A 16,705-nucleotide genomic window follows, 5' to 3' on the forward strand; every position below is an offset into this window, starting at 1 on the left:
AGAGGACGGTTGGTCACCCTAGGATGTATGGCATTAGAGGTGGAGGAGCGGAGTGGCCCCTCCTCGCGGACAATAGGAGATCTTTGCCCGCTGTGAGTCGTCGTGTGCGTCGGCCAACACAGAGCAAAGTAAGCGGAGACCTGAAGCTTCAAGATGGGGAAGAAACAGAAGAAATCCGGAGAGGACAGGTAGGGAGCGCACCGGCTACCGATAAACATCACTGGTCCGCACTGACACCGAGCCCCATCGGGGCTCTCCCGGCCCGTGAACACCCCCAGACTGGCCCGTTTTCCCGCTGCTTACACTGTTAGCTTAATGGCTAGCCATGCTAGCGGATGCTAACCACGAGTCTGTGAGGGAGTGAGGCAGCGAAGCTTTAAACAGCCTGAATGTGGCTTAAGGAGAATTACAGAACAGCAGGCGGGCTGACACGGGCGAATCCGGGTTACCCTAGGCCTGGGTGGGCCTCCCGCCGCCAGCTGCGGGGCTCACGGGAGCCACATGTGTCCGCGTTAGCCGCCTCAGAGCCGGCTGCTCTAAGAGGCGGCCTGCAGTTGCTGTAACGGAGACACATCACCTGTGAGCAAAGACCTGCTCGATGACGCAAGCCTGGCTGAATCACCTGAGCCGCTGCGGTCACGGCTATCCCCAGGTACAGCACAGATGTGCTGCTGTTGCTCCTTTATTGACGAGTAAACTCTAAAACGTGATTATAGTAAATATAAACAGAGCAGGCAGGTACAGACACGCCACAGTCTGGGAGCGATCACCTGCTTGTGAAAGGAAAGTTTGATCGGGTTTTGGTACGCTGATGAACCCGATCACCTAATCTTTCATTTATAATCAATACTAATAATGCACTAATAATAGTCGAGAGGCTTCAAACTAGTTTTAACCCTCCATGGACACCGTTGCACGAGAAACGCTCTGATCAGATTAAACGGCTCAGGGAGGGAAACTCACACTAATTAGCTGAAATAAACATTTAACTCAAATATAGATATAACGGGAGTGATGATGCAAACACTGACGTCACAGATGGAGCATGAAACTCCTGCCAGATGTTGGGTTTTAATATTATTGTTTTCTGTGTTAAAGCGTATTGAGGTAGTAATGCCGCTTCTAGCAAAAACTTATATTAAATTCATTTGTAGTTTCTTGTCTGCTGATTTTTACTGTCTGTCTGTGTTTTTGAACTTCTCCTTACACCTTTGCAGGTTTTATAAGATAAGATAAGATAACTCTTTATTGTCATTGCACAGTCATACATAGTACAGTAGTACAATGAAATTGGAAAAACTGTCCTACGTCGGCACTACATATAACACAACACGACACGATATGACACATCACAACGTAACAAACAACACAACACAGTATATTAACTTAGTATAAAAAAGAAGAATAAGTGTATGTGTATTGCACACTGTTATTATTGCACATTAATTATTATTGCACCTTGTTATAAATATAAATATTATTGTTATTGTTTTAAACATTGTTACCTCCCCCTAAAAAGTCCAGGGAGGTATCCAGTCAGGTCAGCTATTTGCATTGATCAGGGCTATTGCCCTGTTGTAAAAGCTGTCCTTGAGTCTATTTGTTCGGGACCTCAGCAGCCTGAACCTCCTGCCAGACGGCAGCAGCTTAAACACCCGGTGTCCTGGGTGTGTGCAGTCCCGTAGGATGCTTATGTTTGTTTGTTTCGTTTTATTTGTTTGTGTTTCGTCTTTGTTTATGACTCTTTACTCGCTATTTGTGCACGTTACCATTATTTTTTTATACTTCATTTTTTCTAGTTTTTCCTTAAAGTTTCTCGTCATAACTTTTTCCATTTTTCTTCATTCTTGAGGAGGTTTTTTTTTTCTTTATTTTAAACTTTGCATTTAACGTTTGGTTCCTTTGTAATTTTTGTTTTACCTTTTTGTGCATCTGTGCATCTTTTTCTGCACACTTTGTCTCTTTATGAACTCTCTTCTAAGGTTTTCCCTCACAACATATTAACAGTCTGTGTGCAGCTTTTTGAGGCCTACTCAGTAATCCAAATGTGCCTCCAGCTCACTTTGTAGATGAATTTAAACTTTGAAAGTTTGATCTAAAATGCCAGAAAATCTCAGATGTAATTGATAAATCAGCAGTTTGCTGTTGCCATACTTCATCTTCAGTTTCACAGAGCAGATTAGATGTCTTCCTTTGTGAGTCTGAAGCCAGATGATATTTGATCTACAGTGACTTGAGGGAACGCAATCCGTGGTTATAGCACTGCTGTCGCTCTGTGCTCGCTGTGCCTCAGAGGGCTGATGGGAAATGAAAGGAAATGAGGAGTCAGCAGCTCTTCACATTCACATTCTTCTGACACAAAGAGAAACACAGTCTAACTCGGTCTCCTCTCGCAGCCCGTGTTCTCAGTGTCTGACCAGGTTTTAGTCGGGTGTCACTCTCGTGCTCTGACCGTTTTTCAAATCTGTGCTCAGTGCCAAAGATGACATCGACGCTCTGGCGGCGGAGATCGAAGGAGCCGGAGCTTCCAAAGAGCCAAAGGGAAAGAAGAAGAAGAAAGCAGGGAAGAAAGATGACTTTGAGTGAGACATTCTTCCTGATCGTTTTTATTTTAATCAAGCTTACTGCTTTGAAATTTCCTAAAACAGTTCTTTCCTCCTCTTCCAGTGAGGATGACATCATGAAGGAGCTCGAGGAGTTATCGCTCGAGAGCACAGGAGGAAAGGGGAAGGTAAACGCATCCGAGGGGCACTTCAGCTAAAAAATGCTTTTTCAGTCAGAGAGATTGAAGATTTGTTCTGATACAAAGAATCTCTCTCTGTGCAGAAAACAGACATCACAGAAGAAGTAGAGAGTTTCGAGCCCCCTAAACCGGAGAAGAAGAAGACCAGAAAAGGAAAGAAGGGCGGAGCCAGCCCCGAGGATGAGGAGGGTGATGATGCTGAAGGTCATGTTGATGGAGAAAGGAATGGAGAACAAAAGGAGAAGAAGAAGGTGAAATAATGAACATAAACGTCATATCATAGAAATAAGAGCACAGACTCTTTAGAAAGTGTCTAAATTTCTATTCTTTGCTCCTCCAGGCCCCACCTCCTACTCCTGCTTCAGAATCTGACGATGACAGCAGCTCACAGTCTCGCCTGAAGACCAAAGGAGGAAAGAAAGGAGGCAAAAAACCTTCAGTGTCCGACGAGGAGGAGGACCAGGACAAAGATATGAGGAAAGGAGAAGAAGGAGGCAGCGTTGGAAAGGATGACTCCGAAGACGATGAGGAGTTCACCTCCAGGAGAGACAAGAAGAAGAAGAAAGGGAAGCCTTTGAAGGCCGAGAGCGAAGACGAGGAGGAGCAGCAGGAGGACGATGGCACCTTCAAAATCAAGACGGCTGCACAGAAGAAAGCAGAGAAGAAGGAGAGGGAGAGGAAAAAGAAAGAGGAGGAGAGGATGAAGCAGAAGAAGCAGAAGGAGAAGGAGGGCAGCGTGGAGCCAAAGAAAGAGCCAGAGAAGAAGACTGAGTCCGTGCCTCCACAAAATGCGCCTCCTGCAGCAGTGTTGGAAGAACAGGAAGGGGCAGAGCCAGCAGCAGAGGGTAAGTTATTATCAGGAAAAACAAGAAATCGTGTGATGCCATTCAGTGTGACGGGTTTCTTCTCCTTCTGCAGAGGAGCCGGAGGGCGACAAAAAGAAGAAAGACAAGAAGAAGAAGAAAGGAGAGAAAGACAAGGATGAAGACAAGAAGAAGAAGGGACCTAGCAAGGCCACAGTGAAGGCCATGCAGGAGGCCCTGGCCAAGATGAAGGAGGTGGGGCATTGTGGGAGACGTAGTCATGGAGATCATGATGGGATGGGTGCTTGATATCTGAAAATGATTAAACTGTTTTTGCAGGAGGAGGAGCGAGCCAAGAAAGAGGAGGAGGAGCGGCAGAGGAGGCTGGAGGAGCTGGAGAAGGAGAGGCAGGAAAAGGTAAAACACAAAGCTCCACCACCTCCTTCTTGTTCTTCTTCACTTTTGTCTTTCCTGTCGTCTCATCGCGAATCGCTGTGGCATCGGTTTTGCTGCCCTTGTAGGAGCGCCTGGAGCAGGAGCGCAAGGAGAAGAAGAAGCAGAAGGAGAAGGAGAGGAAGGAGCGCCTGAAGAAGGAGGGGAAGCTGCTGACGAAGGCCCAGAAGGAAGCTCGAGCTCGTGCTGAGGCCACGCTCATGTTGCTGCAGGCTCAGGGTGGGTGCTATGAGCAGAAGTATAATGCAGTCATTCCAGTACAGTCAGCTCTGTACAGCTAATATGATTCTGTGTGTGCAGGTGTTGATGTGCCATCCAGAGACAAAGAGGTGCAAAAGAAGAAACCTGTTTATGGAGACAAGAGGAGGAAGAAGCCCGCCACCCAGACTCCTGAAGGTACAGCGCTGCTGCTCGCACCAGCCGAGAGACGCTACAGTCCTCCTGCTGGTCATATAATAAAAATAATTTTGTCATTCCCCTTCCCAGAAACATCAGAAGTGACCTCGCCGACTTCAGAGACTCCAGAGCCAGTTGCAATGGAAACAGAGGCTGAGGCACCGCCTGCAGAACCAGGTAAGAGCTGCAGGTGTGAAGTGGAGGTATCAGGGTGGTGTTTTATTGCGCTGAACAGAAGTTAACTTGTTTCTGTTCTGTCTCTGTGTTTAGAGGTGAAGCCAGAAGCTGCTGTGGATAACTGGGAGGCCATTGCCAGTGACGAGGAGAAAGGTGAGAGCCTTGGTCACCTGAAATGATTAGATTCTTTCCTCTGTTTTCACATCTAATAAAGAAGGGGAGAAAAACACTGCAGGGAAAAAAAGACAGTTTCACCTCCAGTCAGAGGGTCGGTGGTTCGATTCCCAGCCTTTTGAGTTAAAATGTCCGTGGCAGGATATACTGAAGTCCAAAAAGCAGCTGTAGCATGTGTGACTGTTGGCTTTGAGGGAACTAAATTCTTTATATGTTGCTTTTATTTCATGAATAAAAAGAAAGGAAAATGGGGCTCAGCAGGACACGACGAGAAGCAGGTACTGAAACTGTGCTGTGCAGGCAAATGCTTGTTTTAGTACCCGAAAGGCATGGCTTAGATTTGTGCTTGTTTTAGTACCAACTAGGCATGTCACATATGTGTTTCTTAAACATCAAAGTAGGTCTAAGCTTGGTGTGTGTTAGGTGTGCCCTTTTGGTATCACAAAGCATGTGCAAGCTGTTTTATAGTATGGGTTAGGCATGTGTGATGTTTTTCAGTAGCAAAAATGGTCGTACTAAAACAGGCTCTTTTGGTAGAGACTTAGTATCCCCCCTTTTTGTGTGTGTGTGTTGTTTTTTTGGAAAGGCTAGACTAATTGTGTGTTTTTTCCTACTTATGGCTAGACTAAGCCTGAGGTGTTTTGGTATTGAATAGACTTGGAGAGAATCGTGTATACTTTTATCAGCACTTACTGATTGAGGTGTTTCTGTTTGGTACTGACCAGACTTAGACAAGTTCTTTCTGCTCATTACCAACTAACCGAGGCAAGTACTGTTGTTTGGTACTGATTAAACTAAGGATGTACTTTCATTGGCACAGACTAGCCTTCTTTATTTTTTTGTTTGTTTTTAGGTACTGACTAGACTGAGAGTTCTTTTATTTTTATGCACTAGGCTTGTTGGACTTAAGACTTTCAATATTAAAAACATACAGTGGGGCAAAAAAGTATTTAGTCAGCCACCGATTGTGCAAGTTCCCCCACTTAAAATGATGACAGAGGTCAGTAATTTGCACCAGAGGTACACTTCAACTGTGAGAGACAGAATGTGAAAAAAAAATCCATGAATTCACATGGTAGGATTTGTAAAGAATTTATTCGTAAATTAGGGTGGAAAATAAGTATTTGGTCACCTCAAACAAGGAAAATCTCTGGCTCTCACAGACCTGTAACGTCTTCTGTAAGAAGCTTTTCTGTCCCCCACTCGTTACCTGTATGAATGGCACCTGTTTGAACTCATCATCTGTATAAAAGACACCTGTCCACAGCCTCAAACAGTCAGACTCCAAACTCCGCCATGGCCAAGACCAAAGAGCTTTCGAAGGACACCAGGAAAAGTATTGTAGACCTGCACCAGACTGGGAAGAGTGAATCTACAATAGGCAAGCAGCTTGGTGTGAAAAAATCAACTGTGGGAGCAATCATCAGAAAATGGAAGACATACAAGACCACTGATAATCTCCCTCGATCTGGGGCTCCACGCAAGATCTCATCCCGTGGGGTCAAAATGATCATGAGAACGGTGAGCAAAGATCCCAGAACCACACGGGGGGACCTGGTGAATGACCTGCAGAGAGCTGGGACCAAAGTAACAAAGGTCACCATCAGTAACACACTACAACGGCAGGGAATCAAATCCCGCAGTGCCAGACGTGTTCCGCTGCTGAAGCCAGTGCATGTCCAGGCCCGTCTGAAGTTTGCCAGAGAGCACATGGATGATACAGCAGAGGATTGGGAGAATGTCATGTGGTCAGATGAAACCAAAGTAGAACTTCTTGGTATAAACTCAACTCGTCGTGTTTGGAGGAAGAAGAATACTGAGTTGCATCCCAAGAACACCATACCTACTGTGAAGCATGGGGGTGGAAACATCATGCTATGGGGCTGTTTTTCTGCCAAGGGGACAGGACGACTGATCTGTGTTAAGGACAGAATGAATGGGGCCATGTATCGTGAGATTTTGAGCCAAAACCTCCTTCCATCAGTGAGAACTTTGAAGATGAAACGAGGCTGGGTCTTCCAACATGACAATGATCCAAAACACACCGCCCGGGCAACAAAGGAGTGGCTCCGTAAGAAGCATTTGAAAGTCCTGGAGTGGCCTAGCCAGTCTCCAGACCTCAACCCCATAGAAAATCTGTGGCGGGAGTTGAAAGTCCGTGTTGCTCGGCGACATCCCCAAAACATCACTGCTCTCGAGAAGATCTGCATGGAGGAATGGGCCAAAATACCAGCTACTGTGTGTGCAAACCTGGTAAAGACCTATAGTAAACGTTTGACCTCTGTTATTGCCAACAAAGGTTATGTTACAAAGTATTGAGTTGTATTTTTGTTATTGACCAAATACTTATTTTCCACCCTGATTTACGAATAAATTCTTTACAAATCCTACCATGTGGATTCATGGATTTTTTTTTCACATTCTGTCTCTCACAGTTGAAGTGTACCTCTGGTGCAAATTACTGACCTCTGTCATCATTTTAAGTGGGGGAACTTGCACAATCAGTGGCTGACTAAATACTTTTTTGCCCCACTGTATGGGCAAGGCCTGTGTTGTTGTTTTTTTTTGGGGGGGGGGGGCGTTTGCTGGCATTGACTAGTCACGTGATGGTAGAGCTCGGTCTGTTTCACTATGACAACATTCATTTTAGACAAACATGTTAAATTTAAGACAAAACCGAACTGAAGCATTAAATGTTATAGCAGTAGAATTAAAACTTCTATCTGTCACCTTTCAGAGCTGAAAAAAGTCCACATTGAGGTGAAGGAGGACATTGCTGCTCCTCAGCCTGCTGCTAGTGAGGATGAAGAGGAGGAGGAAGAAGAGGATGAGGATGATGATGACGAGGAGGAAGATGAAGACGATGAGGACAGTGAGGAAGAAGCTGAAGTGGAGAAGCCAACGGTCGCAAGCCAGGGTAAGAGGAGGGCGCCGAGCGAGGATGAAAGCAGCGAGAGCGAGGACGATGATGGCAGGACGAAAGAGGAGCGACTGTACGACCGCGCCAAGAGGAGGATAGAGGTGAGAGACACTGCAAAATCAGGGGGAGTGACAGGATCTCTCTCTATACCCATCTCTGACTGACAGGTTCTGTTTGTCTCCTTAGAAACGCCGAGCGGAGAACATGAAGAACATCGACTTGGAAACGCTGAGGGCACCAGTGGTGTGTGTGCTCGGACACGTCGACACCGGCAAGACCAAGATCCTGGACAAGGTGACGTTTACTCTCTGCTTACAGAATTTTTACCAACTGTTACTGACGTTACAACGTTTACTTATTGTTGTTTGTTTTGTTGTTTGCGTGCAGCTCCGACACACCCACGTTCAGGATGGCGAGGCCGGAGGAATCACTCAGCAGATCGGCGCCACAAACGTCCCGAAGGAGACCATCGAGGAGCAGACAAAGATGGCTAAAAACGTATGCCATCTCACTCTGAACGATGAATAAACTGTGTTTATGGTTACTGTGTATTAACCCCTGTGATGTTTGTGCAGTTCAACAAAGAAAGCATCAAAATCCCTGGCATGCTGATCATCGACACACCTGGACACGAGTCCTTTAGGTAACGCCCGTCTCTCCTGACTTGCCTGTCTCACTCACCTGATTCTGTCTGTCACTAACTGACCTCTCTCTCTGCAGTAACCTGAGGAACAGAGGCAGTTCACTGTGCGACATCGCCATCCTGGTGGTGGACATCATGCACGGCTTGGAGCCTCAGACGCTGGAGTCCATCAACCTGCTGAAGGAGAAGAAGTGCCCCTTCATCGTTGCCCTCAACAAGGTCTGCCAGCTCCTCGACATCAGCCTCACCTTTTTCTTCTTCTCTTGCAAATTTTCTGAGATTGATTTTTTAAATTTTTTTTTTATTGCCGTTACCAGATCGACCGCCTCTACGACTGGAAGAAGAGTCCAGAAACCGATGTCGTGGCTACACTAAAGAAGCAGAAGAAGAACACAAAAGACGAGTTTGACGAAAGAGCCAAGGCCATCATTGTGGAGTTCGCACAACAGGTGTTGAGCATTACATCATCATTTATCAGCCAATCACAGCACAACAATGAGAAATACTTATTCATTATGGTCATTGTGCCATTTACTTCCATTCAATTTCAGATGATAACAGTCCAATAGCAAGTTTTTCTAATGTTTCATTAAAGAGCGTGAGTTAGACAAGAAAATACATAATGTACTTAGTATCTATTTTGTATTTATGTATATACTGTATGTAATATATACTCACTACTTAGAATATTATCCTACTTATAATTAAATATAATCAAAATGTTATTCAAATGGGTAAAACAAAAGATTTTTACTGTTTTTATTCAACAAAATAAGCTTCTCAGCAAGTTTTATTATATTATAAAGTCTCCCTAAAAAGTTTAGAAGCTGCATTATATAGTAATCTTTTTCACAGTCTGAAATAACATTTTGTAGTTTAGAGCATCCAGCATTGAGGCTTGAGGAACACCAAAGACGACATCAAGCTCAGTTTCCCTGAACTTTGTTTTCTGTGTGCTGTTTGTCCTCAGGGTCTTAACGCCGCCTTGTTTTATGAGAATAAGGACCCCCGTACATTTGTATCGTTGGTTCCTACGTCAGCCCACAGTGGTGATGGTATGGGGAACCTCATCGCCCTATTGGTCGAGCTCACCCAAACAATGTTGGCCCGGCGGTTAGCGCACTGTGACGAGCTGCGAGCTCAGGTCATGGAGGTGAGTTCAATTTTATCTGTTGTCTCTACTTTTTCCATTCCTCCACCGTCCAGACACTAACTTCATGTGATCTTTGTGTGTTTAGGTAAAAGCGCTGCCCGGTATGGGAACAACGATAGATGTCATCCTGATTAACGGTCGTCTGCGGGAAGGAGAGACCATCATCGTACCAGGGGTGGAAGGGCCCATCGTCACGCAGATCAGGGGGTTGTTGCTGCCACCTCCACTGAAGGAACTCCGAGTGAAGGTAAACATGTCTAAAATTTTGTTAGAGCAGCTTTTAAACATGTATCTGGCTCAGATGTAGCGGGAAGATTTTTTACTATAATGGCTTTGAGTTAAATTACTCATGGTGTTTAAAGCAGTCAGTTCAACAAAAAGAGCTGCTTGTATCTGTTTCATGCAGCTTCCCTCACGTGTATATGAGGGAGGTGACTGTAGTTAATTATTTAGCAGATAACGATTTGTGTGACACTTTCCCAGACAAAGCGCTTTATATTAAAAGCATTAAAAAAGGAATTTAAGTAACACAGTCAACGTTTAAAAAATAAATAAATAAATAAAAACTGGGGAAAAATGTCGGCTTTAGAAAAGATGTGTGGTTCGACTGGGTCATGTTTATGAAGGGCCTGCTTTGTCCTTATTTGATTTATTGCTCAGATTTAGGACTTTTTATTTTTATTTCTTTGTTTTCATTGACCAGTACAAACCATGAATAGGATGTGGATTCCTTTGATATATGATGATGGGGCTCCCCCTGCTGGCACATTATACATTTGTTTCTCCGCATTTGTTCAGTCTTTGTGTGATTATTTTTCATATTTGATATAAAACTAAACGCACAAAAAATTGTTTGGCGTTTGTAAAAGATTTTTCTTTAAAACTAAAAACAAAAACTTAACGCTGATTTAAAAACGTTATCCTGTACAGACTAATCCTAAATAAAATTGCCCACAATAATAGTTGTTATATTTTCCTCTAAATCTAAAAGATTGAGGAATGAGAAGACTTTGCTTTGAATTTTCTAAAATGATGCTTTTAAAGTGAGTTATATGGTGAGTTTTACTAATGGGGTCACATTAACTCATGCAAAATGCACACTTTCGTTATGAAATGGTTTTTAATGACTGCATACACACACGTCATATGTCAGATTAGGTCACACAGTCTTTGCCTTTACTGCAGAAGACCAACTATACACACTGTTGTTGTTTTTCCAAGTGCATCAAATCCCTCTCATTGAAGGCTTGTTCATCTAAGTCAGCCTGCGGCCTTTTCCTGTCAGAAATAAGACTGTGCTGTAAATTTCCAGCAGAGCTTTGTTTATTCTCTCACATTGAGAGTTTTAATCACTTTTAATTATTTATTTAAACAAAAAATGAAAGAGAAGAAAGAAAAACAAGAGCGGCCGAAGCTCGAGGATTTCATTATGGAGCTCTAACTTCTTGTACATATGCATTGTTTTTCAGCATAAACATGTGTTTTTGACATTTGTCTAAAAAAAAAAAAAAAAGACAAGTCAAGTATGTTCTGCAATCCAAAAAACCATCCTGGTTTTAATTGTTTTTACACTTCATTGTTCTTATTAATGTTTTTAAGCACTCAGGTTTACCAAACTCAGCATGAGGGACTATGTGTGAAGAAACAAGATCAAGCTTTAGTGGTGGTGAATGATGGAGAAGTGCACTTTATCATTAGACATGAATTCACTTCTACTCATAGGCTACGTCCACACCAGCCCGGATAGATTTGAAAACGGCGTTTTTATCTGAAAAAGCGTTTTCAGTTGTTTTCACAGAGTTGTGCGTCCACATTGAAACGCCCGAACACGCTTACGTTCCTGTACTGCGCATGCGTGAAGCGCAAGAAGATTCGACCTGCCTCATTTCTGTCTGCCGTTTCTTTACTTTCCGGTTCTTTGAAACGTTGCAGCAGAATGTTGAGTTTTTTAAATGGACTAACAATGAGGTGGAGTTGTTGCTGCGAGTAACACAAAAGTACAAAGTTGCAAAAGCGAGTGAGAGTTAAAGAATTTGAAGAAAAGCCATCTGGAGCATGTACAGACTGATATTAATCTTTAATAGGGCTGTCAAGATTCAGAGCAAACAAAACAACTGCTGTATAATGCCCTCCGCTATCTTAGCGTAATTGGTCACATGACTAAAATGTGTCATCATTTTCGAAAAGGCTCCGGGTTCGCTGTCCACACTGCGACGCCAAAACGGCGTTTTCAAATGTTCCGCTTTGGAGAGCATTTTCAAAATATTTGAAAACGCCGTGTGGACGGGAGGACAAAACTGAGAAGAAAAGATGCATTTTCATGGCCATAGTCTCTGCTTTTTGGACTTCATAAATGTGGTTGACGTGTTGATTGGTTGTCGTGTGCAGAACCAGTACGAGAAGCACAAGGAAGTGTCGACGGCTCAGGGAGTGAAGATTCTGGGGAAAGACTTGGAGAAGACGTTGGCCGGGCTCCCCCTGCTGGTGGCTCACAAGGATGACGAGATCCCCGTCCTAAGGGTAACAGTGCTTTTCCCTTTAGTCCAAGTTAAACTCCAAGACTAGGACTGAACTGGTCCTGTAAGACTCCCGGTTTGCTTACACGTGCTGGTTTTCAGGATGAACTGGTGCGAGAGCTTAAGCAGACTCTGAGCTCCATCAAACTGGAGGAGAAAGGTGTTTACGTCCAGGCATCGACGCTGGGATCGCTGGAGGCTCTGCTCGAGTTCCTGCGGACATCCAAAGTCCCTGTAAGTACCTGACAGTACAGCTGAGAGCTCTTATTTTGAAAATCTACAGGAAGTAGAAACTAACAGTCCTTGACCTTTGAACTCTGTGTGTGTGTCCCTGCAGTACGCTGGCATTAACATTGGCCCAGTTCATAAGAAGGATGTGATGAAGGCGTCAACCATGTTGGAGCACGACCCGCAGTACGTCACAGTATAAACACACACTCAGCCAAAATGAACACAAGTTAGTTAGTGCAGAAACACTGTAGAATCTGCACCCACAAATATCTGGCTAATTTTAATTTAAAAATATTTGGGACAACTATTAAAATATTTTATGATCCAAAAAAAAAAAATCTGAATACATTTCACAGACGTCCTTGTATCTCTGTTGAAATTAGTACTGGTGGAGCACTGGTGTAGAACCTGTAGATGTGACAGAGTTTTGGGGGGTTGGTGTTGGCAGGTACGCTGTGATCCTGGCCTTCGATGTGAAGGTGGAGCGGGAGAGTCAGGAGATGGCTGACAGTCTGGGAGTTCGCATCTTCTCTGCTGAAATCATCTACCACCTATTTGATGCTTTCACCAAGTACAGAGAAGACTACAAGAAGGCCAAACAGGACGAGTTTAGGTAAGAAAAGCTCACGTTTGTGTTAATTGTTCAGATTTCTTTGGGTGTTTTTGACTTTTTATTGACTGGAATAACAAGCAACATACTATAACATAGTGAAAAACTCTAATTAAATAGTTGATGGAGTCCAAAAGGCTTTTATTTGTCCATTGCAGCTAATAAGCCTTTTTTGTATATATGCAAATATATGATGGTGTCCTTTCACAGAATAACTTCTGTTTAACTAACCCTGTGTTTTGTTATGCGTTTTTTAATGATCTATAATACATTTGTAGATGATTCTATTTGTTATTATTGGTTGTAAAAGTCAGTTTATATGCAGATGATGCTCTTGATTTATTTTCACATTCTTCCAGCGTGCCGCTGAAAATGGAGCAGATCAGTGTGATAATTAGGCTTCAGTAACAATGTGACTGTGATCGATTAATTTAACTTATGGGTTGTTCGAAGGTTAATGTGTTTTTTATCTGTGTCATCAGGCATGTTGCCGTGTTCCCAGTGAAGCTGCGAGTTCTTCCTCAGTTCATCTTTAACTCCCGAGATCCCATCGTGATGGGGGTCACAGTGGAGGCTGGAGTCCTGAAACAGGGAACGCCCCTCTGCGTCCCCAGCAAAGCGGTAAGACCCGCTTACAGTCTCTGTGGATGTTTGTGTGAATTATAAAATGAACTGTAAACTAACCCTTTGTGTTCACATGTCAGTTTGTGGACATCGGTGTGGTCACCAGCATCGAGATAAATCACAAGCCCGTTGACAGTGCCAAGAAGGGCCAGGAGATCTGCATCAAGATTGAGCCAATCCCAGGAGAGTCGCCAAAGATGTACGGGCGCCATTTTGAAGCCACAGACATCATCGTCAGCAAGGTGAGGACACGCCCTTAAAGGAGGAACAGAAGAACGTTAGACGAGAGGCTTCATAAAAATCACAATTACCGTGAACACTGCTGTTCACTCCGCCGCTAAAAGGTCGATTTCAGTCAGTGTCCAGGTAGCAGTGTTAGGAAGAGGAGACAGAAAAGCAAGGAAGAAATAACGAGCCTAAATAGAGGCTAAATAAGGGGAAAGAAGGAGAGGAAGGGTAAGAATATCTTCGTGTCTTTCGAGTTAGTCAGGCCAAGAATTTCATGTAGTCTTTCTGTTTTCTGTACAACAAAAGCAGAGACGTCCAGACAGTGAAATAAAACCTGGTGCTGTTTTTCAACTGTGTTTAAACTAGTTTTACGTTGTGTTCACTTTAATTTCTGTTTGGTTTTACTGTCAAAAAATGGTTGTAGCAGCAGGCAAACTTAAATGTGGGCTCAGAGCGTTTAGAGCAAAGAATGAAAGGCTGTTTCTGGTTATTTTAACAACCTCTTTGTTTTTGTTTCAGATCACACGGGCGTCCATCGACGCTCTGAAGAACTGGTTCAGAGACGAGATGCAGAAATCTGATTGGCAGTTGATCATGGAGCTGAAGAAGACCTTTGAGATCATCTGAGGGACCTGAACTACAAAGACACACACTCGCTCTTCCTCCATTAGACGACAAGGCAGCGGCAGCGACCAACGGAGGAACAAAGAGAAAAAATTGAAAAGAGAAAAAAAAGCAGATAAAAGACGTGACAGTGTTTTTCTGTGAGAAACGAACAGTTTTTTCCACTGTTGTAAACAGTGATAGTTTAGACATAATACACACACACACGCACACACACACACAGTATTCCAACGTGCCTGTTCTTCAGCATCAACGTTTTTGGTTTTTTTTCCTTCTTGTTGTCTGCTCTGATATGTGGCTGCTGCTTCGTATCCCAGGCTCCGCCCCTTCTTACCCAGACTGAGGCTCACGAGCTTAATGAGGCTGATGTGCCACCTGAACAGGTGCATTGTGGGATTGTGCTGTGCAGCGCCAGGCCTCAAAAGGGAAACAGTTTTTCTGTTTCTTCTTTCAGCATCAGTGAGGACGGCGCCGACTTTACAGACATTGAAGAGTTGACTTTCTCTTTGCTGTCCTGCTCGGCGGCCATGTTGGGAGGCCAGGGTGGCGTGGGATGATGGGGTGAATGACAGATTTTAAACTGTTTTTGCTGCAACTGCTGATGTAATAAATTCCCATGATTCTGACGAAACATGCAGAGTTTTCGGTTCATGTGTGCCACAAACACTAAAGATACAAATCTGTCTATATGGAAGTCTGCTGATGCCAAAATAAAGTAATTAAAAATAATTATTAGAATTAAAAATACTGTTGTTTTCCTTTCAAAATGATGCTGTATTGTTTGCAGAACATTCTTAATATAAGTGTACAAGTTTGATACGTGGGACTTTTCTGATCGTATATTCTAACTAATGGTTAAAAAGTTGCATGAAGGCTGGTGTACATCCTACTTCAGTGGTCTTTATCTTGGAGTGGACGCTTAATTAGTACCAGTGGTGTCGGAACTAACTCAGTGCTAGCTAACTAAAAGCAGCTGATCTTTATCAGGTATTGAAATTATTGTTGCACTGTTTTGTGTTTTATGTGTGATTGTTTTCACTGTAGATGGTGACTTATTAGCCTCACAAGTGGTCAGAGGATTGAATGGTTGAAAACATTTACAATCTTGTGCTGCTAGCCAAGCAGTCACATTTCCAGTGAGTTACTGAGGGTTTATGCTTCAGCAGGAAATGTACATTGTAGCGATGTCATAACTGGGAACCCCTCTGAAACCTCATGGTATAACCTGATGTGCACCTTCCTGAAAATGTAACTATACACCTGTTCAGTGCCGTCTGTCTTCTTTGCATTTCCTTTTTTTTTTTTTACTGCAGTTTTTGAATTGATCAGTGAGAGGATCAATCATTCTCCAGCATATAGAGTAACAATTATAGCATCAAAATAAGGATTCAAAACTGTCAAATTCCTGGAGAGCAATTGCTGAAACTTGAAATGAAGGTGAGGGAATGAAAATAAAAATATCTACCTCTGAAGGAAAAACTGACCATAACAAAGACAAAGCACCCAGGAGGGGAAAAAAGTCCCTGCATTTTATTTGTTTCAGCTGCCACCGCATATAAAACACCCAGAGATGACCAAAAGAATGAACAGATAATGAACCAATGGAAGCATGAATGCTTGTAACAGGGCAGGCCACCATGTCTAAATCAGGGCTCGTCCTGTTCAATTAAAACACTTCTAATGTTGTACTCTTAAACAAGTAAGTGTGCTAATGAAAGAATCAAAATTAATGTTTACAATCTATTTATAATAGGCACACACAGACACAAACATCCATTCCCACCCTCATGCTCCGCAGCAGCAGGGAGGCCCCACACTCCAGACCGCAGTCGGACGGCCAACTCCTCCTCCTAGCCCCCCCGCTCCAGCAGGTCGCAGAGAATGGGGGTGAGAGAAGACTCCAAACCTCCCTCCACCCGCTCATTGTAATGTTGATGCATGTGTGTTCTAAGGTGCATTTAAAACCCAGGAGGGCATGGAGCTACCTGCCAGAGAGCAGCAGGTAAGCGCATGGTCCCTCCTGCTGGCCCTCAATGTCTACATGTATTTAAAACTGAGAGGTGGGCAACGATGCCAGGGGTGGGGTGTACACCCTGATGGTAATTTGGACTCCGTGATTGTGCCCACCCCCAAGATCCTATATGTATGTGTAATGAGAGTGTGAGTAATGTGAATGTCTAAGTTGTGGGATAAAATTGAGGCAGAGGCAGCCAGAAGGGGACAGAGGGGGGGGTAGCCTCCTCTGCACCCTGGTGACATACCCCTACTCCAAGGTCCTGCATGTGTGGGTGGTTGTGGTGGAGCGGGAAGAGGGAGGCAGCTGGAGATGGGGAGGGAAGGAAGGGAGGGGCAAGTGACCCCTCCCTGGGGCCAGCTCCCCTCCCTTCCTTCCCTGACCCCAGTAGGCACC

General features: G+C 43.9%; 1 protein-coding gene across 2 annotated transcripts; it reads left to right on the forward strand.

Moving 5' to 3' along the window:
- Positions 1-54: 54 nt before the first annotated feature.
- Positions 55-14,926, forward strand: eif5b (eukaryotic translation initiation factor 5B). Of its 2 annotated transcripts, XM_085449899.1 has the most exons (27): positions 55-188; positions 2,475-2,582; positions 2,668-2,731; positions 2,827-2,994; positions 3,084-3,588; positions 3,662-3,801; positions 3,886-3,963; positions 4,068-4,218; positions 4,300-4,395; positions 4,486-4,572; positions 4,666-4,725; positions 4,986-5,024; positions 7,484-7,767; positions 7,853-7,960; positions 8,054-8,164; positions 8,242-8,309; positions 8,387-8,528; positions 8,627-8,758; positions 9,280-9,462; positions 9,548-9,709; positions 11,851-11,982; positions 12,081-12,212; positions 12,316-12,392; positions 12,658-12,822; positions 13,302-13,440; positions 13,524-13,685; positions 14,191-14,926. In XM_085449899.1, the coding sequence occupies exons 1-27, from the start codon at positions 154-156 to the stop codon at positions 14,296-14,298; spliced, it is 3,636 nt and encodes a 1,211-aa protein (XP_085306025.1). In that variant the 5' UTR covers positions 55-153; the 3' UTR covers positions 14,299-14,926. The 2 variants fall into 2 exon arrangements, with proteins under 2 accessions (XP_085306025.1, XP_085306026.1); XM_085449900.1 differs by lacking the exon at positions 4,986-5,024 and having other exon boundaries at positions 56-188.
- Positions 14,927-16,705: the final 1,779 nt, after the last annotated feature.

The sequence above is a fragment of the Copadichromis virginalis genome, linkage group LG23 (assembly GCF_057382275.1).
Source record: "Copadichromis virginalis isolate Kocher_CV1m ecotype Utaka linkage group LG23, C_Virginalis_male_GT1.1, whole genome shotgun sequence".
NCBI lineage: Eukaryota > Metazoa > Chordata > Actinopteri > Cichliformes > Cichlidae > Copadichromis > Copadichromis virginalis.

Bases quoted from the DNA above. Each gene is read 5' to 3' on its own strand.
- eif5b (XM_085449899.1), top strand. From the start codon at position 154: ATGGGGAAGAAACAGAAGAAATCCGGAGAGGACAG. The intron at 3,589-3,661 runs GTAAGTTATTAT...CTCCTTCTGCAG, and splicing joins GGCAGAGCCAGCAGCAGAGG to AGGAGCCGGAGGGCGACAAA. The intron at 8,759-9,279 runs GTGTTGAGCATT...GTTTGTCCTCAG, and splicing joins TTGTGGAGTTCGCACAACAG to GGTCTTAACGCCGCCTTGTT.